The 27,165-nt window shown below is 42.7% G+C and overlaps 1 protein-coding gene across 1 annotated transcript in view; it reads left to right on the top strand.

Moving 5' to 3' along the window:
- The window catches only part of LOC110502631 (mucin-2-like), a 64,283-nt gene that overhangs the window by 23,732 nt on the left and 13,386 nt on the right, over positions 1 to 27,165 (top strand). Inside the window, exons 18-35 of the mRNA XM_036961005.1 lie at positions 5,840 to 5,943; positions 6,215 to 6,366; positions 6,509 to 6,558; positions 6,650 to 6,750; positions 7,949 to 8,100; positions 8,195 to 8,333; positions 8,488 to 8,595; positions 12,990 to 13,169; positions 13,308 to 13,547; positions 19,534 to 19,690; positions 19,849 to 19,977; positions 20,852 to 21,002; positions 21,311 to 21,354; positions 22,120 to 24,198; positions 24,303 to 24,628; positions 24,802 to 24,973; positions 25,667 to 25,911; positions 26,528 to 26,711. Coding sequence (XP_036816900.1) covers positions 5,840 to 5,943; positions 6,215 to 6,366; positions 6,509 to 6,558; positions 6,650 to 6,750; positions 7,949 to 8,100; positions 8,195 to 8,333; positions 8,488 to 8,595; positions 12,990 to 13,169; positions 13,308 to 13,547; positions 19,534 to 19,690; positions 19,849 to 19,977; positions 20,852 to 21,002; positions 21,311 to 21,354; positions 22,120 to 24,198; positions 24,303 to 24,628; positions 24,802 to 24,973; positions 25,667 to 25,911; positions 26,528 to 26,711 — 4,713 coding nt within the window. The remainder of the gene's footprint in view (positions 1 to 5,839; positions 5,944 to 6,214; positions 6,367 to 6,508; positions 6,559 to 6,649; positions 6,751 to 7,948; positions 8,101 to 8,194; positions 8,334 to 8,487; positions 8,596 to 12,989; positions 13,170 to 13,307; positions 13,548 to 19,533; positions 19,691 to 19,848; positions 19,978 to 20,851; positions 21,003 to 21,310; positions 21,355 to 22,119; positions 24,199 to 24,302; positions 24,629 to 24,801; positions 24,974 to 25,666; positions 25,912 to 26,527; positions 26,712 to 27,165) is intronic.

Below are 27,165 nucleotides of genomic sequence, written 5' to 3'. Positions count from 1 at the left end.
TTAACCCACGGTGTCCAGGGTTCATCCTCCTATTAACCCACGGTGTCCAGGGTTTACCCTCCTATTAACCCACAGTGTTCAGGGTTTACCCTCCTATTAACCCACGGTGTCCAGAGTTTCCCCTCCTATTAACCCACGGTATTCAGTGTTTACCCTCCTATTAACCCACGGTGTCCAGGGTTCACCCTCCTATTAACCCACAGTGTCCAGGGTTCACCCTCCTATTAACCCACGGTGTCCAGGGTTCACCCTCCTATTAACCCACAGTGTCCAGGGTTCACCCTCCTATTAACCCACAGTGTCCAGGGTTCACCCTCCTATTAACCCACGGTGTCTAGGGTTCACCCTCCTATTAACCTACGGTGTCTAGGGTTCACCCTCCTATTAACCCACGGTGTCTAGGGTTCACCCTCCTATTAACCTACGGTGTCTAGGGTTCACCCTCCTATTAACCTACGGTGTCTAGGGTTCACCCTCCTATTAACCTACGGTGTCTAGGGTTCACCCTCCTATTAACCCACGGTGTCTAGGGTTCACCCTCCTATTAACCCACAGTGTCCAGGGTTCACCCTCCTATTAACCTACGGTGTCTAGGGTTCACCCTCCTATTAACCCACGGTGTCTAGGGTTCACCCTCCTATTTACCCACAGTGTCTAGGGTTCACCCTCCTATTAACCCACAGTGTCCAGGGTTCACCCTCCTATTAACCCACGGTGTCTAGGGTTCACCCTCCTATTAACCTACGGTGTCTAGGGTTCACCCTCCTATTAACCCACGGTGTCTAGGGTTCACCCTCCTATTAACCCACGGTGTCTAGGGTTCACCCTCCTTTTTTAAATGTTTTATTTCACCTTTATTTAACCAGGTAGGCTAGTTGAGAACAAGTTCTCATTTACAACTGCGACCTGACCAAGATAAAGCAAAGCAGTGTGAACAGACAACAACACAGAGTTACACATGGAGTAAACAATAAACAAGTCAATAACACAGTAGAAAAAAATAGTCTATATACATTGTGTGCAAAAGCATGAGGAGGTAGGCGAATAATTACAATTTAGCTTAACACTGGAGTGATCAGATGATCAGATGGTCATGTGCAGGTAGAGATACTGGTGTGCAAAAGAGCAGAAAAGTAAATAAATAAAAACAGTGTGGGGATGAGGTAGGTAAATTGGGTGGGCTATTTACCGATTATGTACAGCTGACTATGTACAGCTGCAGCGATCGGTTAGCTGCTCAGATAGCAGATGTTTAAAGTTGGTGAGGGAGATAAAAGTCTCCAACTTCAGCAATTTTTGCAATTCGTTCCAGTCACAGGCAGCAGAGAACTGGAAGGAAAGGCGGCCAAATGAGGTGTTGACTTTAGGGATGATCAGTGAGATACACCTGCTGGAGCGCGTGCTACGGGTGGGTATTGCCAACGTGACCAGTGAACTGAGATAAGGCGGAGCTTTAACTAGCATGGACTTGTAGATGACCTGGAGCAGGTGGGTCTAGCGACGAATATGTTGCGAGGGCCAGCCAACAAGAGCATACAGGTCTCAGTGGTGGGTGGTATAAGGTGCTTTAGTAACAAAACGGATGGCACTGTGATAAACTGCATCCAGTTTGCTGAGTAGAGTATTGGAAGCTATTTTGTAGATGACATCGCCGAAGTCGATGATCGGTAGGATAGTCAGATTTACTAGGGTAAGTTTGGCAGCGTGAGAGAAGGAGGCTTTGTTGCGGATTAGAAAGCCGACTCTAGATTTGATTTTAGATTGGAGATGTTTGATATGAGTCTGGAAGGAGAGTTTACAGTCTAGCCAGACACCTAGGTACTTATAGATGTCCACATATTCTAGGTCGTAACCATCCAGAGTGGTGATGCTGGTCGGGCGTGCAGGTGCAGGCAGCGAACGGTTGAAAAGCATGCATTTGGTTTTACTAGCATTTAAGAGCAGTTGGATGCCAGGGAAGGAGTGTTGTATGGCATTGAAGCTCGTTTGGAGGTTAGATAGCACAGTGTCCAAGGAAGGGCCAGAAGTATACAGAATGGTGTCGTCTGCGTAGAGGTGGATCAGGGAATCGCCCGCAGCAAGAGCAACATCATTGATATATACAAAGAAAAGAGTCGGCCCGAGAATTTAACCCTGTGGCACCCCCATAGAGACTGCCAGAGGACCGGACAACATGCCCTCCGATTTGACACACTGAACTCTGTCTGCAAAGTAGTTGGTGAACCAGGCAAGGCAGTCATTAGAAAAACCGAGGCTACTGAGTCTGCCGATAAGAATATGGTGATTGACAGAGTCGAAAGTCTTGGCCAGGTCGATGAAGATGGCTGCACAGTATTGTCTTTTATCAATGGCTGTTATGATATCGTTTAGTACCTTGAGTGTGGCTGAGGTGCATCCATGACCGGCACGGAAACCAGATTGCACAGCGGAGAAGGTACGGTGGGATTTGAGATGATCAGTGATCTGTTTTTTTACTTGACTTTCGAATACCTTAGATAGGCAGGGCAGGATGGGTATAGATCTGTAACATTTTGGGGATCTCAGACGATATGAAAGAGAGGTTGAACAGGCTGGTAATAGGGGTTGCGACAATGGCGGTGGATAGTTTCAGAAATAGAGGGTCCAGATTGTCAAGACCAGCTGATTTGTACGGGTCCAGGTTTTGCAGCTTTATCAGAACATCTGCTATCTGGATTTGGGTAAAGGAGAAACTGGGGAGGCTTGGGAGCGTAGCTGCGAGGGGGGCGGAGCTGTTGGCCGAGGTTGGAGTAGCCAGGAGGAAGGCATGGCCAGCTGTTGAGAAATGCTTGTTGAAGTTTTCGATTATCATGGATTATCAGTGGTGACCGTGTTACCTAGCCTCAGTGCAGTGGGCAGCTGGGAGGAGGTGCTCTTGTTCTCCATGGACTTTACAGTGTCCCAGAACTTTTTGGAGTTAGAGCTACAGAATGCAAATTTCTGCTTGAAAAAGCTGGCCTTTACTTTCTTGACTGACTACGTGTATTGGTTCCTGACTTCCCTGAACAGTTGCATATTGCGGGGACTATTCGATGCTATTGCAGTCTGCCACAGGATGTTTTTGTGCTGGTCGAGGGCAGTCAGGTCTGGAGTGAACCAAGGGCTGTATCTGTTCTTAGTTCTGCATTTTTTGAACGGAGCATGCTTATCTAAGATGGTGAGGAAGTTACTTTTAAAGAATGACCAGGCATCCTCAACTGACGGGATGAGGTCAATATCCTTCCAGGATACCCGGGCGAGGTCGATTAGAAAGGCCTGCTCGCAGAAGTGTTTTAGGGAGCGTTTGACAGTGATGAGGGGTGGTCGTTTGACTGCGGACCCGTAGCGGATACATTCAATGAGGCAGTGATCGCTGAGATCCTAATTGAAGTCAGCGGAGGTGTATTTGGAGGGCCAGTTGGTCAGGATAACGTCTATGAGGGTGCCCTTGTTTACAGATTTAGAGTTGTGCCTGGTGGGTTCCTTGATGATTTGTGTGAGATTGAGGGCATCTAGCTTAGATTGTAGGACTGCCGGGGTGTTAAGCATATCCCAGTTTATGTCACCTAACAGAACAAATTCTGAAGCTAGTTGGGAGGCGATCAATTCACAAATGGTGTCCAGGGCACAGCTGAGAGCTGAGGGGGGTCGGTAGTAGGCGGCAACAGTGAGCATAACGCAACGGACAAAAAACATTACTAGAAAATATTCATATTCATGAAATCACAAGTGAAATATAGTGAAACACAGCTTAGCCTTTTGTTAATCACCCTGTCATCTCAGATTTTGAAATTATGCTTTACAGCCAAAGCAAAACAAGAATTTGTGTAAGTTTATCGATAGCCTAGCATAGCATTATGTCCAGCTAGCAGTAGTTAACTTGGTCACGAAAATCAGAAAAGCAATCAAATTAAATCGTTTACCTTTGATGAGCTTCGGATGTTCTCACTCAAGAGACTCCCAGTTAGACAGCAAATGTTCATTTTGTCCCATAAAGATAATTTTTATAGCCGAAATACCTCCTTTTATTCTTCATGTTTGGTTGAGAAATCCACCGGAAACTGCGGTCATGACAACGCCGAAAAATATTCCAAATTTGATCCATAATATCGATAGAAACATGGCAAACGTTTTTTATAATCAATTCTCAAGGTGTTTTTCAAATATCTATTCGATAATATATCAACCGGGACAGTTGGCTTCCCAGTAGGAGTGAGAGGCACAAATCACTCTGAGAGCCACCAGCTGACCACTGACGCAATGTTGTCGTTCACGCTCATTTTTCAAAATAAAAGCCTGAAACTATGTCTTGTGACACTAGACACATTAGGGAAGCCATAGAAAAAGAAATCTGGTTGATATCCCATTCACTGCTCAATAGGGACGCATAGGAACGCAGAGGTTTCTAAATAAGAATCCCTTCCTGATTGGATTTTTCTCAGGCTTTTGCCTGCAATATCAGTTATTTTATACTCACAGACAATATTTTTACAGTTTTGGAAACGTTAGAGTGTTTTCTATCCTCAGCTTATATGCATATTCTAGCATCTTGTCCTGACAAAATAGTGCCCCCTAGTTTCAAGAGGTTAAGCATATCCCAGTTTAGGTCAGCTAACAGAAAAAACTCTGATGCTAGATGGGGGGCGATCAATTCACAAATGGTGTCCAGGGCACAGCTGGGAGCTGAGGGGGGTCGGTAGCAGGCGGCAACAGTGAGAGACTTATTTCTGGAGAGAGTCATTTTTAAAATTAGTAGTTCGAACTGTTTGGGTATGGACCTGGAAAGTATGACATTACTTTGCAGGCTATCTCTGCAGTAGACTGCAACTCCTCCCCCTTTGGCAGTTCTATCTTGACGGAAAATGTTATAGTTATGGAAATCTCCGAATTTTTGATGGCCTTCCTAATCCAGGATTCAGACACGGCAAGGACATCAGGGTTGAAGGAGTGTGCTAAAGCAGTGCGTAAAACAAACTTAGGGAGGAAGCTTCTGATGTTGACATGCATAAAACAAAGGCTTTTTCGATCACAGAAGTCAACGAATGAGGGTGCCTGGGGACATGCAGGGCCTGGGTTTACCTCCACATCACCCGCGGACCAGAGGAGGAGTAGTATGAGGGTGTGGCTAAAGGCTATCAAAACTGGTCGCCTAGAGCTTTGGGGACAAAGAATAAAAGGGGCAGATTTCTGGGCATGGTAGAATATATTCAGGGCATAATGCGCAGACAGGGGTATGGTGGGGTGCAGGTACAGCGGAGGTAAGCCCAGGCACTGGGTGATGATAAGAGAGGTTGTATCTCTGGACATGCTGGTTGTAATGGGTGAGGTCACCGCATGTGTGGCAGGTGGTACAAAGGCGTGTCAGAGGTATGAAGAGTGAAACTAGGGTCTCCATTGTAAACTAAAACAATGATGACTAACCTGAACAACAGTATACAAGGCATGTTGACATTTGAGAGAGACATACAGTGAGGCATAAAGCTTGAGGCATAAAGTATATATAGCTTCTAGTATAAATAGCTTCTAGCTAATTAGCTGGTTAGCTTCTGGAGGTTCTTGAATGTGTTCTAAAATTATAATATATATTTTTTAATAATAGCGATACCATGTCACATTGGGTGAGGCAGGGTACCGGAAGGTATAATCTAATTAAAAATCGAAAAGAGATTGAAAATAAAGTTGAAATATACATACAAAAAATACGAAAAATACAAAAGTACACGAGACACGAACAAAAAATGTCTTCATCTTGGATCAAGATGGCGTATTTACCATCTTATTTAAAAACAAAATACCCCAAAATATATGATTAAATGTTGAATCACCATACTGTTTTCCACAGGGAAGTACTCCACTAGCTGCCCTAACACGATGGTCTATGACTACACCATGACCAGCTGTGACCGCACCTGTCGTTCACTGAGCCAGACAGACTTTACCTGCCAGGTACATTTACATGGACATCTCATTTCTATTCATGTTATTTATTTAATATTCTTATTATTATTATTCATTTTATTAATGTCTTGTTGTTGTGTATGTTGTTGTTGTCTTGTTGTTGCTGTGTTGTAGTAGTTGTGTATGTTGTTGTTGTCTTTGTTGTTGTTGTTGTCATGTTGTTGTGTATCTTCTTGTTGTTGTAGATGTTGTTGTTGTTGCAGACATGCCCAAAGTAATTTCCCCTCATGGATAAAACATTTTTAATTGAATTGAACAGTTAGACCATGTGTCTGTGGACGGCTGTGGCTGTGCCGAGGGAACCTACCTGAACGACCAGGGAGAGTGTGTCCCTGCCTCACACTGCTCCTGCTACAATGGAGGCACAGTAGTACCCCCTGGAGCGGTCACCAGGATCTATGGGGCTACTTGGTGAGGACTTGGTTGGCATGTGAAAGAAAATCTCTGAAAATCTGATGGTCTTCTCTGTCTTCTTCTGAAGTCTTGTTTTACCTCAAGAGACATGCTAAACCATGCTTAACCCCCTCCTCTTATACCCCTCTTAACCACCCAGCTCTTGCAGACAAGGGAAATTAAGCTGTACTGGAGAACCACACCATTTATGTGAGCACTCTGAAATACAGCAAATCACTTCACATCCAAGACTGTAGTTTAATCCCTACTAACCTATAAAGCCTACTTTTGTTCCCTACAGCCTGTGAAGAACCAATGGGTTTCTTCAACTGTTCTAGTGCAGGGCCCGGAGCCAAGGGCTCAGAGTGCCAGAAGAGCTGTCAAACACTAGACAGTCACTGTGTAAGTCTACAATGGGACATGCCTTACAACATGTTAATAAAACATGCCTTACAACACGTTACTAAAAACATGCCTTACAACACGTTAATAAAAACATGCCTTGCGAGGGTTAATACGTTTAAATGTTTTACTCACATGCAGTAAAGGAGAGCCCGCAGGTTTTGGTAGCGGGATGTGTCAGTGGCACTGTATGGTCCTCAAAACGAGCAATAAAGTAGTTTAGTCTGTCTTTGAGCAAGGCATCGTGATGGGGCTGGTTTTTCTTTTGTAGACTGACTGTAGATCCTGTCACATTCCTCTCGTGTTTGAGCCGTTGAATTGCGACTCCACTTTGTCTCTATACTGATGCTTAGCTTGTTTGATTGCCTTGCGGAGGGAATAGCTACACTGTTTGTATTCGGTCATGTTTCCGGTCACCTTGCCCTGGTTAAAAGCAGTTGTTCACGGTTCAGTTTTGCGTGAATGCTGCCATCAATCCACGATTTCTGGTTGGGGAATGTTTCAATAGACGCTGTGGGTACAACTTCACCGATGCACTTGTTAATAAACTCGCATACCGAATCAGCGTATTCGTCAATGATGTTGTTCGCCGCCATGCGGAACATATCCCAGTCCACAGTTCGAAGCATTCTTGAATTGTGGAATCCGTTTGGTCGGACCAGCGTTGTCAGCGATGTTATGTTGCCACAGTGTCAGATTGATCAAATTATTTATTTACCTTGGACATAGCTAGGCCCAGGATCCCAAACGATATCCTCCGATGAGATTGACTTTTTAAAAGGGTTTCTGTTTGAGCAGACTGTAACGTTTACAGAGAACCTGATCTCCATGAACATCAAGGAGATCATCTTTAAAAGTCATCCTTGTGTCTTCTCAAACACTTGATCAATTGATCCATTTGACAAATAATGTCCACAACTTATACCCTGGAGGGTGGAGGGACATTCAGGCACATAATGTCCACATCTTATACCCTGGAGGGTGGAGGGACATTCAGGCACATAATGTCCACATCTTATACCCTGGAGGTTGGAGGGACATTCAGGCACATAATGTCCACATCTTATACCCTGGAGGGTGGAGGGACAAACAGGCACATAATGTCCACATCTTATACCCTGGAGGGTGGAGGGACACTCAGGCACATAAAGTCCAACTTAAATTCATGTCAGTCCTTCCCTGATTCATTGTGTTATAGATCAGTGCAGAGTGTGTGTCAGGCTGTGTATGTCCTGATGGTCTGCTGTCTGATGGAAACGGAGGATGCATCAAGGAAGATCTATGTCCCTGTTCTCACAATGGAGTCTATTACCAACCTGGACATGTGCTCAAAGTAGACTGCAATACCTGGTAAAATCAACTTCTATCCCTCTTCTTCTTCTTTGGATATGTCAAATGCTTCCCTCTATAATCTCCCCTTGTGATTATGTTTGCATCATTGTAGCACTTGCGAAGGCAGAAAATGGCAGTGTACCAATAAGCAGTGTGATGGGATGTGTGCCATATATGGAGATGGGCATTTCATCACTTTTGATGAGGAAAGGTTCACTTTCAATGGAGATTGTGAATACATTCTTACTCAGGTAGGGCAATAATCATTTGTATTTATGATTTTCTTTGTATTTTATTAAAACCCCTACTTTATGTATGATGCACATATTTTCTAATTATGATTAAGTTGAAGTAATGATAATTACTATGAGGTTTTCTGATGGTGTATTTGAATACATCCTGCAGGACTACTGCAGCAACAATCCAAACGGTACCTTTAGAGTGATCACAGAGAACATTCCCTGTGGAACCACCGGCACCACCTGTTCCAAGGCCATCAAGCTCTTCTTGGGGGTAGGAACTACTATTCATAAATGGCTTCATACATGCATTAAAGGTACAATAGACAAGTCTGAACATTTGACTCAATGTCGACACCGGTGGCTGTGAGTGTAATTGCATGCGTTTTGTTAGCACACTAGATTGACAGGGCTCTCTGACGGAGTGTCTGCTTAGATTAATTCTCGGGCAGATTTGATAGCAGCACAAAAATCACCCCTATGTGTTTGGGTTAGGGTTAGCTATGTATAAGGGTTAGGGTTAGCTATGTATTAGGATTAGGGTTAGCTATGTATAAGAGTTAGTGTTAGCTATGTATTAGGGTTAGAGTTAGCTATGTATTAGGGTTAGTGTTAAGGTTAGCTATGTATTAGGGTTAGGGTTAGCTATGTATTAGGGTTCGGGTTAGCTATGTATTAGGGTTAGGGTTAGCCATGTATTTTGGTTAGGGTTAGCTATGTATTCGGGTTAGGGTTAGCTGTTTATTTGGGTTAGGATTAGCTATGTATTTGGGTTAGGGTTAGCTATGTATTTGGGTTAGGGTTTAGGGTTAGCTATGTATTCGGGTTAGGGTTAGCTGTTTATTTGGGTTAGGATTAGCTATGTATTTGGGTTAGGGTTAGCTATGTATTTGGGTTAGGGTTTAGGGTTAGCTATGTATTTGGGGTTTGGGTTAGCTATGTATTAGGGTTAGTGTTAGGGTTAGCTATGTATTAGGGTTAGGGTTAGCTATTTATTTCGGTTAGGGTTAGGGTTAGCTATGAATTAGGGTTAGGGTTAGCTATGAATTAGGGTTAGGGTTAGCTATGTATTAGGGTTAGGGTTAGCTATGTATTTGGGTTGGGGTTAGCTATTTTATTAGGGTTGGAGTTAGCTATTTATTTCGGTTAGGGTTAGGGTTAGCTATGAATTAGGGTTAGGGTTAGCTATGAATTAGGGTTGGAGTTAGCTATGTATTAGGGTTAAGTTTAGCTATGTATTAGGGTTAGGGTTAGCTATTTATTTGGGTTAGGGTTAGCTATTTATTAGGGTTAGGGTTAGCTATGTATTTGGGTTGGAGTTAGCTATGTATTAGGGTTAGGGTTAGCTATTTATTTGGGTTAGGGTTAGCTATTTATTAGGGTTAGGGTTAGCTATGTATTTGGGTTGGAGTTAGCTATTTATTAGGGTTAGGGTTAGCTATGTATTAGGGTTAGGGTTAGCTATGTATTAGGGTTAAGTTTAGCTATTTATTAGGGTTAGGGTTAGCTATGTATTTGGGTTGGAGTTAGCTATGTATTAGGGTTAAGTTTAGCTATGTATTAGGGTTAGGGTTAGCTATTTATTTGGGTTAGGGTTAGCTATGTATCAGGTTTAGGGTTAGCTATATATTAGGGTTATGGTTAGGGTTAGCTATGTATTAGGTTTAGGATTAGCTATGTACTAGGGTTAGAGTTAGCTATGTATTTGGGTTAGGGTTAAATATGTATTACGGTTAGGGTTAGCTATGTATTAGGGTTAGGGTTAGCTATGTATTAGGGTAAGGGTTAGCTATGTATTTGGGATAGGGTTTGATATGTATTAGGGTTAGGGTTAGCTATGTATTTGGGTTATCGTTAGCTATGTTTTTGGGTTAGGGTTGGGGTTAGCTATGTATTAGGGTTAGCTGTGTATTAGGGTTAGGGTTAGCTATATATTAGTTTTAGGGTTATCTAGGTATTTGGTTTAGGGTTAGCTATGTATTAGGGTTAGGGGTAGCTATGTATTAGGTTTAGGGTTAGGTTTAGCTATGTATTTGGGTTAGGGTTAGGGTTAGCTATGTATTTCGGTTAGGGTTAGGGTTAGCTATGTATTAGGGTTAGGGTTAGCCATGTATTTTGGTTAGGGTTAGCTATGTATTAGGGTTAGGTTTAGCTGTTTATTTGGGTTAGGATTAGCTATGTATTTTGGTTAGGGTTTAGGGTTAGCTATGTATTTGGATTATGGTTAGCTATTTATTTCGGTTAGGATTAGCTATGAATTAGGGTTAGGGTTAGCTATGAATTAGGGTTAGGGTAAGCTATGTATTTGGGTTAGGGTAAGCTATGTATTTGGGTTAGGGTTAGCTATGTATTTGGGTTAGGTTTAGCTGTTTATTTGGGTTAGGATTAGCTATGTATTTTGGTTAGGGTTTAGGGTTAGCTATGTATTTGGATTATGGTTAGCTATTTATTTCGGTTAGGATTAGCTATGAATTAGGGTTAGGGTTAGCTATGAATTAGGGTTAGGGTAAGCTATGTATTTGGGTTAGGGTTAGCTATGTATTTGGGTTGGAGTTAGCTATGTATTAGGGTTAGGGTTAGCTATGTATTAGGGTTAGGGTTAGCTATGAGTTAGGGTTAGCTATGTATTTGGGTTGGAGTTAGCTATGTATTTGGGTTGGAGTTAGCTATGTATTTGGGTTGGAGTTAGCTATGAGTTAGGGTTAGCTATGTATTAGGGTTAAGTTTAGCTATTTATTAGGGTTAGGGTTAGCTATTTATTTGGGTTATGGTTAGCTATGTATTAGGGTTAAGTTTAGCTATTTATTAGGGTTAGGGTTAGCTATTTATTTGGGTTAGGGTTAGCTATGTATTAGGTTTAGGGTTAGCTATATATTAGGTTTAGGGTTAGGGTTAGCTATGTATTAGGTTTAGGATTAGCTTTGTACTAGGGTTAGAGTTAGCTATGTATTTGGGTTAGGGTTAAATATGTATTACGGTTAGGTTTAGCTATGTATTAGGGTTAGGGTTAGCTATGTATTAGGGTTAGGGTTAGCTATGTATTAGGGTAAGGGTTAGCTATGTATTTGGGATAGGGTTTGATATGTATTAGGGTTAGGGTTAGCTATGAATTTGGGTTAGGGTTAGCTATGTTTTTGATTTAGGGTTAGGGTTAGCTGTGTATTAGGGTTAGGGTTAGCTATATATTAGTTTTATTGTTAGCTATGTATTTTGTTTAGGGTTAGCTATCAGGTTTAGGATTAGCTATGTATTAGGGTTAGGAGTAGCTATGTATTAGGTTTAGGGTTAGGTTTAGCTATGTATTTGGGTTAGGGTTACGGTTAGCTATGTATTTGGGTTAGGGTTAGGGTTAGCTATGTATTTCGGTTAGGGTTAGGGTTAGCTATGTATTAGGGTTAGGGTTACATATGTATTAGGTTTATTGTTAGGGTTAGCTATGTATTAGGGTTAGGCTTAGCTATGTATTAGGGTAAGGGTTAGCTATGTATTTGGGTTAGGGTTAGCTATGTATTAGGGTTAGGGTTAGCTATGTATTTCGGTTAGGGTTAGGGTTAGCTATGTATTAGGGTTAGAGTTACATATGTATTAGGTTTATTGTTAGGGTTAGCTATGTATTAGGGTTAGGCTTAGCTATGTATTAGGGTAAGGGTTAGCTATGTATTTGGGTTAGGGTTAGCTATGTATTAGGGTTAGGGTTAGCTATGTATTTGGGTTAGGGTTAGCTATGTATTTTGGTTAGGGTTAGGGTTAGGGTTAGCTATGTATTATGGTTAGGGTTAGCAATGTATTAGGGTTAGGGTTAGCTATGTATTAGGGTTAGGGTTACCTATATGTTCGGTTTAGGGTTAGCTATGTATTAGGGTTAGTTTTAGTTATGTTTTAGGGTTAGGGTTAGCTATGTATTAGGGTTAGGGTTAGCTATGTATTAGGGTTAGGATTAGCTATGTATTTGGGTTAGGGTTAGCTATGTATTTGGGTTAGGGTTTAGGGTTAGCTATGTATTAGGGTTAGTGTTAGCTATGTATTAGGGTTAGGGTTAGCTATGTATTAGGGTTAGTGTTAGCTATGTATTAGGGTTAGGGTTAGCTATGTATTAGGGTTAGTGTTAGCTATGTATTAGGGTTAGGGTTAGCTATGTATTAGGGTTAGTGTTAGCTATGTATTTGGGTTAGGGTTAGAGCTATGTATTTGGAGAGTAGAATTTCAAATCGACATGCTGTATCTGTGTACAAACTGGATAATCCCAGCACCACCACAGTGTTAACCTGGATGGTGTAAAACCCAGCACCACCACAGTGTAAAACCCAGCACCACCACAGTGTAAAACCCAGCTCCACCACAGTGTAAAACCCAGGACCACCACAGTGTAACCCTGGATGGTGTAAAACCCAGCACCACCACAGTGTAAAACCCAGCACCACCACAGTGTAAAACCCAGCACCACCACAGTGTTACCCTGGATAGTGTAAAACCCAGCACCACCACAGTGTAAAACCCAGCACCACCACAGTGTTACCCTGGGTAGTTTAAAACCCAGCACCACCACATTGTAAAACCCAGCACCACCACAGTGTTACCCTGGATAGTGTTAAATCCAGCACCACCCCAGTGTAAACCTGTCTACTAGTATTACATTAGCAATGAACACTTTCTGTTTCTGTCTTTCAGAGCAATGAGATCATACTAGCAGATGAATCTGTAAAAGTGATCAAACAAGAGAACGGGGTTGACGTGCCATACCAGGTCCACTCTATCGGTCTCTATGTTGTTGTTGAGGCTGAAAATGGCCTGATCCTCATGTGGGACAAGAAGAATAGCCTGTTCATCAAACTCAGCTCTACCTTCCAGGTGAGTGACTAGAATAGGACATTTTGAACCAGTGATGGCACTGTATCTTTGTTTAGCAATTGCATTGGCTTACAAAACAATGTGATGTTTGATTATCTACTTCAAGTTATTATTTCTAAATGTTGAATTTCCTTCCAGGGCCAAGTGTGTGGTCTGTGTGGAAACTACGACGGTAATGGAAAGAACGACTTCACGTCCAGAAACCAGGAAGTGGTTGTTGAAGCTCTGGAGTTTGGGAACAGCTGGAAAGTGTCACCCAGTTGCCCCAACGCTGATGTCATAAAAAACCCATGCACTTTAAGATCATACAGGCAGTCCTGGTCTCTGAAACGCTGCAGCATCATCACCAGTAACGTTTTCTCAGCCTGCCACTCACAGGTACAGTACACAGCAGATACTATTCAATGTAGATTCAATACCAAAGTTGTTAGGAAGTCGACGTAGTCTATATAAACGAAGATAAAAAGACACACATATACAGTAAATACTTCAATAGAGACGACAGCAGATACATTCAATAGAGACTACAGCAGATTGATTCAATAGACAGTACAGCAGATACATTCAATAGAGACTACAGCAGATACATTCAATAGACAGTACAGCAGATACATTCAATAGAGACTACAGAAGATACATTCAATAGAGACTACAGCAGATACATTCAATAGACAGTACAGCAGATACATTCAATAGAGACTACAGCAGATACATTCAATAGACAGTACAGCAGATACATTCAATAGAGACTACAGCAGATACATTCAATAGACAGTACAGCAGATACAGTCAATAGACAGTACAGCAGATACATTCAATAGACAGTACAGCAGATACAGTCAATAGACAGTACAGCAGATACATTCAATAGACAGTACAGCAGATACATTCAATAGAGACTACAGCAGATACATTCAATAGACAGTACAGCAGATACATTCAATAGACAGTACAGCAGATACAGTCAATAGACAGTACAGCAGATACAGTCAATAGACAGTACAGCAGATACATTCAATAGACAGTACAGCAGATACATTCAATAGACAGTACAGCAGATACATTCAATAGACAGTACAGCAGATACATTCAATAGACAGTACAGCAGATACATTCAATAGACAGTACAGCAGATACATTCAATAGACAGTACAGCAGATACATTCAATAGACAGTACAGCAGATACATTCAATAGACAGTACAGCAGATACATTCAATAGACAGTACAGCAGATACATGCAGTTGGCAGGTTCAAACAAGCTGTCTGTACAAAGGCTATGACTTTTGTATCTTGGCTACATTGGTTTTTACATTTTCTGTTCAAAGTCTAAGCCGTTGGGTGGGGTTACATATGGAATTGTTTTAAGATGGTCATACGATTGATTATTTAGATATTTCCTTTTGAATTTAAGGACCCCTTTAGTTTTCAAATATATATATAATATATATATTAAAAAATAAAAAAGATTAAATATTGAATTTGGTCCTTACCTCTACAGGCCATCGCAACACATTCATAACTGGCAAAAGAAACTGTTCAAAATAAATCATAAGGAATAAGATTTTGAAGTGTCTAGATTTAAGAACGCTCAAGACTTTTTGGGGGGAGGGGGGGGGGGTACATATTTAACCCCTTATTTCTGTTGCCACAAAACGACCTCCATACTTCCATTTGTTTGCGTGGCTTACCTTCACCATCTTGTTCACAGGGGTCTCCCCTTTCTATAGAGTGGTCATAATAGTTTCTAGGCCAAACCATTCAGGCGCTACAGACGTTTCTGTGAAAAGACAGATTTTCGGGACGTCTTGTGGTCTATAACTCAGCCACTGTTCACCGCAGATGCAGAAGGCCGACATGGCGGATGTGATGGATTGAGAAGCAGTCCGTGCAAAAAACCTGATATCTCTAGCTTAAATTGACAGCTTGTGATAAGGATTTATGATGTTACTTATATCGACGCACAGGTGCATCAATAAACGCTTAAGGATTAATAGCCTAAATCGCTCTGGATGTTGGAGCTATTTGTTGAATGGGGAACTTGGCCTTCATCAAGGTTTATTTGTGAGTAAATCTGGCTTTGAAAATAACCCGTTCTTACCCAGCCACTGACCTCTCTGCACGTTACTGCAGTACAGGTCGTAGAAAAGTTCATCTGTAATATAAATATGGACTTGAGTTGTGAGTCGGGAGGGCTCAACTCTAAAAGGGCTAGATTTCCTTTTCGGGCTATCCACCTTTAAAAAGCTATATTTCCGTGTTCGTGGAGACCACATTCATGGTAAACGCTGCATTTGTTGGCTCAGTCGCGCTGTAACACGGATTGAATCTAGGTCTTAAAGGCTGTATTTACAATTCCTAACAACCTAAATCTGATTTTCTTTTTATAGTCAATCTTTTTTTCTGACTCTCCACACAAAGTAAGATCAGATAGATATTAAATATGAAAATAATTGGTAAAAGATCGAACTGCCTGTGTAAACTCAGTCTTTTTTTCTGACTGTCTGCTAGTCGGGGTGGTTTTGGGGTGGTTGTCATGGTAATGGCAGGTTGTCATGGTATTGGCAGGTCATGTGCATGAAACAACCCACTTTAGAGCAAAAACATCAGATCTGAGCGTCCAGGCAGAGACCGCATGGAGAATTGGGTTTGAATCAGGATTGAGATCCACATATGGAAGTGGTATAAATCAGAGCTCAAAAGATCAGATTCCATGTGTTTCTGGTTTGCTGTTTACACATTAAGGACAAGATCAGATAGGTATTAAATATGAAAATAATTGGTAAAAGATCTGAATTGAACTGCCCATGTAAACGCAGCCAAAGTGGAAGTGCATAAGTACAAGAGTATGGTTAAGGCTTCAACAAGAGTTCATTTACCTCACAGCTTCAGGGTCATAATAACAATCATATGGAGGAATTTATAACGAACATTCATTTTGTAGCACAAGTCTTGGGCTAACAGGTTTCGTATAAGGTCACACAATGACAAGCAGAGTTGCATGATGGAAAAATTGCAATCTTTCCAATAAAATTGGTTTGTCAATAATCATGTGAATGTCCACACAGTCACTGTCACGCCCTGACCATAGTTTACTTTGTATTTTCTATGTTTTGATTGGTCAGGGTGTGATCTGAGTGGGCATTCTATGTTTCATGTCTTGTTTGTCTATTTCTATGTTCAGCCTGATATGGTTCTCAGTCAGAGGCAGGTGTTCGTCATTGTCTCTGATTGGGAACCATATTTAGGTAGCCTGGGTTTCACTGTGTGTTTGTGGGTGATTGTTCCTGTCTATGTGTTTTCACCAGATAGGCTGTTTAGGTTTTCGTTACGTTTATTGTTTTTGTAGTGTTTGTGTTTAGTGTGTTTTTTCATTAAACATGAATCGCAATCGACACGCTGCATTTTGGTCCAACTCTCCTTCTCACCAAGAAAACCGTTACAGAATCACCCACCACAAAAGGACCAAGCAGCGTGTCAACAGGCAGGAGCAGCGCGAGGAGAAGCGCAATAAGGATTTCTGGACATGGGAGGAAATCCTCGACGGGAGAGGACCCTGGGCTAAACCAGGGGAGTGTAGCCGCACTAAGGTGCAGCGGGAGAAGAAACAACAGGAACAGCCCAAGGAGGAGTACAGTATGGAGTATACTACTTGGGAGGAGATCGACAGGTGGGCGGCCGACCCAGGGAGAGTGCCGGAGCCCGCCTGGGATTCGCTGGAGCAGTGCGAGGAAGGTTACCGTAGAATGGAGGCGGTGAAAGCAGAGAGGCGCTGGTATGAGAAGGCAGCACGGCGACGTGGATGGAAGCCTGAGAGGCAGCCCCAAAAATTTCTTGGGGGGGGGCTAACAGGGAGTATGGCTATGCCAGGTAGGAGACCTGGGCAGACTCCCTGTGCTTACCGGGGGGCTAGAGAGACCGGACAGGCACCGTGTTATGCAGTGGTGCGCACGGTGTCTCCAGTGCGGGTGCATAGCCCGGTGCGGTATATTCCAGCTCCGCGTGTCGGCCGGGCTAGATTGAGCGTCGAGCCTAATGCCATGAAGCCGGCTCTACGCAGCTGGTCCCCAGTGCGTCTCCTTGGGCCGGCTTACATGGCACCAGCCTTGCGCTCGGTGTCTCCGGTTCGCCTGCATAGTCCAGTGCGGGCTATTCCACCTCGCCGCACTGGCAGGGCGACCGTGAGCATTCAACCAGGTAAGGTTGGGCAGGCTCGGTGCTCAAGAGCTCCAGTGCGCCTGCACGGTCCGGTTTTTCCAGTACCACCTCCACACCCCAGCCCTCCGGTAGCAGCTCCCCGCACCAGGCTTCCTGTGCGTGTCCTCGGCCCAGTACCACCAGTGCCAGCACCACGCATCAGGCCTATAGTGCGCCTCGCCTGTCCAGCTCTGTCGGAGCCCTCCTCCTCTCCAGCGCTGTCGGAGTCTCCCGCCTGTTTAGCGCTGTTAGAGTCTTCCTTCTCTACAGCGCTGCCGGAGTCTCCCGCCTGTTCGGAACTGCCAGTTTGCAAGGAGCTGCCAGTTTGCAAGGAGCTGCCAGTCTGCAAGGAGCTGCCAGTCTGTAAGGAGCTGCCAGTCTGCATAGAGCTGCCAGTCTGCAAGGAGCTGCCAGTCTGCAAGGAGCCGCCAGAGCTGCCTGTCTGCAGGATGCCGCCAAAGCTGCCAGTCTGCAAGGAGCCGCCAGAGCTGCCAGTCTGCAAGGAGCCGCCAGAGCTGCCAGTCTGCAAGGAGCCGCCAGAGCTGCCAGTCTGCATGGAGCAGCCAGGGCCGCCAGTCAGCATGGAGCAGCCAGGGCCGCCAGTCAGCATGGAGCAGCCAGGGCCGCCAGTCAGCATGGAGCAGCCAGGGCCGCCAGTCAGCATGGAGCAGCCAGGGCCGCCAGTCAGCATGGAGCAGCCAGTCAGCATGGAGCAGCCAGTCAGCATGGAGCAGCCAGTCAGCATGGAGCAGCCAGAGCTGCCAGTCAGCATGGAGCAGCTAGATCTGCCAGTCGACCAGACTCTTCTAGATCTGCCAGTCGACCAGACTCTCCCAGATCTGCCAGTCGACCCAGTCGACCAGACTCTTCCAGATCTGCCAGTCGACCAGACTCTTCCAGATCTGCCAGTCGACCAGACTCTTCCAGATCTGCCAGTCGACCAGACTCTTCCAGATCTGCCAGTCGACCAGACTCTTCCAGATCTGCCAGTCGACCAGACTCTTCCAGATCTGCCAGTCGACCAGACTCTTCCAGATCTGCCAGTCGACCAGACTCTTCCAGATCCGCCAGTCGACCAGACTCTTCCAGATCCGCCAGTCGACCAGACTCTTCCAGATCCGCCAGTCGACCAGACTCTTCCGGATCCGCCAGTCGACCAGACTCTTCCGGATCCGCCAGTCGACCAGACTCTTCCGGATCCGCCAGTCGACCAGGATCTTCCGGATCCGCCAGTCAGCCAGGATCTTCCGGATCCGCCAGTCAGCCAGGATCTTCCGGATCCGCCAGTCAGCCAGGATCTTCCAGAACCGCCAGCCAGCCAGGATCTGCCGGATCCAACCACCTGCCTGAGCTTCCTCTCAGTGCTGAGCTTCTTCTCAGTGCTGAGCTTCCTCTCAGGGCTGAGCTACCCATCTGTCCCGAGTTACCTCTGTCCCGAGCTGTCCCTCTGTCCCATGTTATCATTGTGGTGGGTAACCTATTTAGGGACGTTTAGGAGGGGGATTAAAACTGTCATGGAGTGGGGTCCACGTCCAGCGCCAGAGCCGCCACCGCGGACAGATGCCCACCCAGACCCTCCCCTATAGGTTCAGGTTTTGCGGCCGGAGTCCGCACCTTGGGGGGGGGGGTACTGTCACGCCCTGACCATAGTTTACTTTGTATTTTCTATGTTTTGATTGGTCAGGGTGTGATCTGAGTGGGCATTCTATGTTTCATGTCTTGTTTGTCTATTTCTATGTTCAGCCTGATATGGTTCTCAGTCAGAGGCAGGTGTTCGTCATTGTCTCTGATTGGGAACCATATTTAGGTAGCCTGGGTTTCACTGTGTGTTTGTGGGTGATTGTTCCTGTCTATGTGTTTTCACCAGATAGGCTGTTTAGGTTTTCGTTACGTTTATTGTTTTTGTAGTGTTTGTGTTTAGTGTGTTTTTTCATTAAACATGAATCGCAATCGACACGCTGCATTTTGGTCCGACTCTCCTTCTCACCAAGAAAACCGTTACAGTCACCATAAAAGACAACAAAAGTAGTACTAAACAGAAAACAAAAACATAAAGTCAGCCATCCAACCCAATAATAATCATTGTCAATAATTCATCTGTAGTCTCTTCAACAAGCTGGGCAATGCATTGAATAAATAAATGATGGCTTAATGCATCTTCCTAAAAGGTGGACCCCACGCCATTCCATGATGCCTGTGTGAGGGACTCGTGTGCCTGTGACACTGGGGGAGACTGCGAGTGTTTCTGTACAGCTGTAGCAGCCTACGCCCAGGCCTGTAACGAGGCAGGGGCTTGTATCAAGTGGAGAACACCAGATATCTGCCGTGAGTCATTTGCTTTGAGTGGGACAATTGACTGATGGATAGGTGGGATTGTTTTGCTATCGGGACAGAATACCAATTTATGATTTGAATGTGTAACTGTTTAATCCTCTTTTAGGACCCTGGTTCAGTTAAAATGTGACATGTTTTCATTTCACCAGCTCTGTTCTGTGATTTCTACAACCCTATTGGTGAGTGTGAGTGGCATTATAATCCGTGTGGATACCCCTGTATGAAGACCTGCAAGAATCCCTCAGGAACATGCTCCAGTCAGATCCCTGCACTGGAAGGTAACTAAGAGCCCTTCATAAGAGCTTGGCCGTTGTAGTGTAAATTTCCTGTATTTACCAAATCATGAGAGCAAACCACCACACAAGTCAGAGTTATCATAAAGTCCATCTTTTATTATTATGAGCTCCATCACAACCCTGTGACTCTCAGTCTCTATCAATTCAGTCTCTATAAATGAATTCTCTGAGAGTCCTTACACATTGCAACTGAGATCCTTTATAGCAAAGACACACATAGCCAGACAGCATTGGCTATAAATTATCGTTCAGCTTTGTCTCCTAAACTATGTTCTTATCTCGCTCTTGGTACCACTCAGGACCAAAAACTAAACCTCATCCACTGACATATATCAAATACACCCCTCCTGGACAAGATCACAGAGACACAGTGACTGGCACATAGACATTGTGGAGCCAAGAGATAATTGGTTCCCCCTCAATCATCCATTCACATGGTTTAAAATATATGTTTACATATGAAGACAAGCTTGACCTCTCCCCTCTCTGCAGCCCAAGTAACTGAACCCAGGACAGAGAAATACAAATGGCCACCACTATAGTACAACAAGATACATTCTGATGAGAAGTAACTCACAAGCATATAATGAAAATAAAACATCTTATCTATGTTACCCAACTAATTCTGATTCATCCCCAACACGGTTTGATTTGGAAAATGTACGTTCAAAGTTGTTACAAAAGTACAGTATAAAATATGTAATGCCTCCCCCTCCCTTGTTCATCTATACTGAAAACTAAATACAAATATTGAAATATCATATCCATTACAGCTTTGGTGTTAAAACTAGATACCATGAGGATGATCTAATCTGTGCAGGTGTCCTGGATTAAATTGACTGTTTTTATCTTAAAGGTTGCTATCCAAAATGTTCTTCGGCCCAGCCTTATTTGGAAGAAAGTACCATGAAGTGTGTCACTAAGAAGGACTGTGGTTGCTACGATGGAGATGGAACTCATTACAATGATGGAGAGGTTATACCTTCTAAGGAGAACTGTCAGACATGGTATGTTTTCAGATCAACATTTTGATAAATACATAGATACTGTATTTACATTACATAGGGTTTAATACGGTTGGTATAAGCCTTAAGGTAGCCTGTATCTCTAGTCAGATAAGGCAATGTCAATAGTCCACCTACAAAGAGGTTTACCTACCATTCAATTGATTTTGATTTTCAAAGATTGTGATTTGACCTGTTAATACCTTATTGTGAATATAACATGTAACATTGTTTTGTACTTCATAACAAATAGCTCTTAATATTTTATTCGACTTTGAAAGGTACTGTAACCTCCTTCTTTATTTTTCAAGTCGTTGCTCATCGACTGAGGTCAGATGCAGCTATGATGTCCAAGGTAAGGAAAACCACTACCTAACTGAAACATTAGCCTACATTATTACCAAGAAGGTAACATGACAAGATGATTACATGATAATAAATGAAACATAAGCCTACGTTATTACCAAGAAGGTAACATGACAAGATGATTACATGATAATAACTGAAACATAAGCCTACATTATTACCAAGAAGGTAACATGACAAGATGATTACATGATAATAACTGAAACATAAGCCTACATTATTACCAAGAAGGTAACATGACAAGATGATTACATGATAATAACTGAAACATTAGCCTACATTATTACCAAGAAGGTAACATGACAAGATGATTACATGATAATAACTGAAACATCAGCCCACATTATTACCAAGAAGTAACATGACAAGATGATTACATGATAATAACTGAAACATAAGCCTACATTATTACCAAGAAGGTAACATGACAAGATGATTACATGATAATAACTGAAACATTAGCCTACATTATTACCAAGAAGGTAACATGACAAGATGATTACATGATAATAACTGAAACATTAGCCTACATTATTACCAAGAAGGTAACATGACAAGATGATTACATGATAATAACTGAAACATCAGCCCACATTATTACCAAGAAGTAACATGACAAGATGATTACATAATAATAACTGAAACATTAGCCTACATTATTACCAAGAAGGTAACATGACAAGATGATTACATGATAATAACTGAAACATTAGCCTGATATTAACTTGTGTTCCTTGTGATAATCCTATTGCAGCTTGCTATTGTTTCTACGACGGCAGAACATACCCGTATGGAGCGACCATATATCACACATCTGACGGTGATGGGACCTGTATTACTGCCACCTGCAAAGAGAACGGAACTTTTGTCCGGATTATGAACCCCTGTCCCAGCACCCCAACTCCAACAACTACACCAAGTGTTACAACACAGATATCCACTCAAGCACCGACCACATTTGTTTTCTCAACTCCTGCCACTACCCCAACCACAACCACAACCCCTACCACTACCCCAACAACAACCCCTACTGCTACCCCCACAACAACCCCTACCACCTTCACAACCCCTACAACTACCCCCACAACAACCATTACATTGACAACAACCCCTTCCACTACCCCCACAACAACCCCTACTTCACCAACACCCACTTCACCCACTACTACTCCACACTGCCTGACCAACACTGTCTGTGATTGGTCAGACTGGATTAGCAAATACTATCCCTCTGTTGGACCAGAAGGAGGAGATTTTGAAACCATAGAAAATATAAGGAAATCTGGTATTGATATTTGTAGCCAACCTAAGGATGTAGAATGCAGAGCCAAAGACAACATCTATGTTCCTTTGGCCGAACTAGGTCAAAATGTTGAATGCAATCCCTCAGTTGGACTGATATGCCGCAACAAGGATCAAGGCATCCCACCAATGTGCTACAACTACGAGATCAGAGTCAGATGTTGTGTTGATGTTGTTGATGTTTGTAGCAATGGGACAACTACCACCTCAGAAAGGCCCACAACAACCATTACAACATCATCAACTACCCCAACAACAACAACAGAAAGTCCAACAACAACAACTACCCCAACAACAAGAACAACAACAACCATTACAACAGCAACTGCTACCACTACCCCAACATCAAAACCAACCACTACCCCAACAACAACCACAACTACTTCAACAACTAAACCTACCACTACCCCAACAACAAAACCTTCCACTACCCCAACAACAACTCCTACCACTACCCCAACAACAACTCCTACCACTACCCCAACAACAGCTCCTACCACTACCCCAACATCTACTACAACTACTTCAACAACAATGACTACAACTACCCCAACAACTACCACAACTACAACTCCTACCACTACCCCAACAACTAGTCCTACCACTACCCCAACAACAACTCCTACCACTACCCCAACAACTACTACAGCTACTTCAACAACCACTCCTACCACTACCCCAACAACAAATCTTACCACTACCCCAACAACAACTCCTACCACTACCCCAACAACAAATCCTACCACTCCCCCAACAACAACTCCTACCAATACCCCAACAACTACTTCAGCTGCTTCAACAACAACTCCTACCTCTACCCCAACAACTACTTCAGCTGCTTCAACAACCACTCCTACCTCTACCCCAACAACAACTCCTAACTCTACCCCAACAACAATTCCTACCACTACCCCAACAACAACTCCTACCTCTACCCCAACAACATCTCCTACCACTACCCCAACAACTAGTCCTACCACTACCCCAACAACAACTCCTACCACTACCCCAACAACTACTACAGCTACTTCAACAACAACTCCTACCTCTACCCCAATAACATTTCCTACCACTACCCCAACAACAAATCCTACCACTACCCCAACAACAACTACTACCACTTCCCCAACAACATCTCCTACCACTACCCCAACAACAACTCCTACCACTACCCTAACAACTACTTCAGCTGCTTCAACAACCACTCCTACCTCTACCCCAACAACAACTCCTAACTCTACCCCAACTACAACTGCTACCTCTACCCCAACAACAACTCCTACCTCTACCCCAACAACATCTCCTACCACTACACCAACATCAACTCCTAACTCTACCCCAACTACAACTGCTACCTCTACCCCAACAACAACTGCTACCTCTACCCCAACAACAACTCCTACCACTACACCAACAACAACTCCTACCACTACCCCAACAACAACCTTTACCACAACCCCAACGACCACCCCAACCACAAATCCTACCACATTATGTTTTTGCCCATATGAAAAACAATATTTCCCTGCTGGTAAGTGATATCTTCTTTCATTAAAATGATAAATTGTGATTACGTGTTGCGTTCATACACTTCATTTAATATCTATTCATTACTAATATTATGTTTATGTTTAGGTTCCTTGATATATAATGAGACTGATGGGGCAGGCTGGTGTTTCACCTCCTACTGTAACTCAAGTTGTGGTGTTGAGAAACAAGCCAGACCATGTCTCTCTACGACCCCAGCTACAGTCAGCACTGTCTCAGCTACAGTCAGCACTGTCTCAACTACAGTCAGCAATGTCTCAACTACAGTCAGCAATGTCTCAACTACAGTCAGCACTGACTCAACTACAGTCAGCACTGTCTCAACAACAACAGAAGCTACCCATACTACAACATCTACATTGTCCCCGACTACACCTTACAAGGGCTGTGAATATGTCATTCCACCAAGAAAGGTAATGAAATAAAATAAACAGAATTATTGTGTTTCTTAGTTCATAGTGCTGTGTAGTTCATAGTGTTGTGTACTTCATAGTGTTGTGTAGTTTATAGTGTTGTGTTGTTCATCGTGTTGTGTAGTACGTAGTGTGTTTACTTTCAGGACTAAAACATACATTTTCAACTTTAGGATGGTGAGACTTGGAAGACAGACAACTGCACTACTCAGACTTGCCACAGGGGTGTAATAACCACAACGTTTGTGGTCTGTGAGTCTGTAGAAAAGCCTGTGTGTGAAAATGGATACCCACCAGTGAAAGTCTATGACAAATCAGGTTGCTGCTATCACTACGAATGTGAATGTAAGTTCAAAACGTAATGTTTTTAATTATCATCTCTTCTCACCTTCTACAAATACGCATTACCCCCAATTGACTTGTTTTAAAGACGTCCGTCATTGATTTTTTAACTTTTCCTGTTGAAAGTGATATCCCAAGTATAAATACAGTAAAGTACGCATACTAAAGGGTAAAGAAATACAATATTTGTTTTTTTTTACAAAGCTGGAAACTTCAAGGAGGTCTGATCCAGTGGCGCAACTTTGGCTTTAGAAGTGGGGGGGAATATTGGAGTAGGACTTTAAACTCTTGTATTGATGAGTGATCTATCTATTTGTTCAAAAGGTTTTTTTTTAACGTTTTTTAACGTTTTTTATTATTATTTATTATCTCCATCTACAAATAATACGTATTACTCCAAGTTTACTTGTTTTAAAGACGTCCTCCAGTGATTTTTTAACTTTTCCTGTTGAAAGTGATATCCCAAGTATAAATAAAGTAAAGTTCACATACTAAAGAAAATATAAAGTAAAGAAATACAAAATGTTTTGAACAAAATCATTTTTTTTTTTGACACAACTGCAAACTTCAAGGAGGTCTGATCCAGTGGCGCAACTTTGGCTTTAGAAGTGGGGGGGAATGTTGGAGTAGGACTTTAAACTCTTGTATTGATGAGTGATCTATCTATTTGTTACCTTCTTCTGTTCTATCTCTCAGGTATATGCTACGGATGGGGAGACCCTCATTACGTCACATTTGATGGCCAATATTACAGTTTCCAGGAAAACTGCACCTACGTTTTGATTAAAGAAATAGTTCCTCGACAGAACTTCAGTGTCATCATCGACAACTATAACTGCGATCCGTCTGGACATGCGACCTGCCCTCAGTCTCTGATTGTCAATTACAAGTCCTATAAAATCGTTCTCACCCCAAAGAGATTAAACGTGACAACAAATATGGTAATTATAACTGTGCTATTGTTCACATTTTTACACTTAAAAAAGTTTACTTTGAGATAGACATTATTTGATACAGACATTTTTTGATATAGACATTCTTTCATACAGAGATTATTTGAAACAGACATTATTTGATATAGACATTCTTTGATACAGACATTCTTTGATTCAGACATTATTTGATATAGACATTCTCATACCACTTTAAGACTTAAAATAATCTAGCTTCATATTTTGAAATCTATTATTTACTTATTTACTTTTTGTAATGTGGGGGTATTGATTAATAGGGATATCTGATCTTGCCGACTACAACAAATGTAATTTGCACTACTACACTACAGTAGTTACACATAGTTATTTAGCAACGTTACATATTGGTTAACCACTTTGATGATGCCATCACATTAACTCAAAACCATCATCAAGGTATCTGAAACATTCCCATGACATTTCAAAGAATTTCATTATATTGACAAATTATTAACAGACTACCAACTCTCCTTGTGACTTCATTTAGTTCTGGAAACCGTTCATATCTTATCTACATTATTGTAATGTTATTCTGTTCTCTACTCTCATTCGTAATGTAATGTTTTCCCTTATCATTCACAAGGTTTACATCAATGGAAATCAGATCTTCCCAACCTTTTCTAATGAAGACCTCATGATCACCAGCACTGGGGTGGAGTTACTGTTGAAGATCCCTGCCATTAAAGCAACAGTGATGTTTAAATCCCTTATGTTCAGTGTAACCCTGCCAAACTCCCTATTCTACAACAACACAGAGGGGCAGTGTGGTAAGTATGTAGGCTTTACTGCATCCCAAATGGAACACTGTTCCCAATGTAGTGCATTCCTTTTAACCAGGGGGAATAGGGTCCCATTGTAGTGCACTCCTTTTAACCAGGGGGGATAGGATCCCAATGTAGTGCACTCCTTTTAACTAGGAGGAATAGAGTCCCATTGTTTTGCACTCATTTTAACCAGGGGGAATAGGGTCCCATTGTAGTGCACTCCTTTTAACCAGGAGGAATAGGGTCCCATTGTAGTGCACTCCTTTTAACCAGGGGGAATAGGGTCCCATTGTAGTGCACTCCTTTTAACCAGGAGGAATAGGGTCCTATTGTAGTGCACTCCTTTTAACCAGGGAGAATAGGGTCCCATTTGGGATGCATCCATTATGTAGACCAAAAACACTTCAAGTATGATTCAGATGAACAGCTTGTAGTAAGTACTCTGTGAGTAAACTGA

Source organism: Oncorhynchus mykiss, chromosome 2 (assembly GCF_013265735.2).
Source record: "Oncorhynchus mykiss isolate Arlee chromosome 2, USDA_OmykA_1.1, whole genome shotgun sequence".
Classification (NCBI taxonomy): domain Eukaryota; kingdom Metazoa; phylum Chordata; class Actinopteri; order Salmoniformes; family Salmonidae; genus Oncorhynchus; species Oncorhynchus mykiss.
Note: the sequence above shows the minus strand (reverse complement) of the source record. Positions and strands in the feature narration are given on the sequence as shown.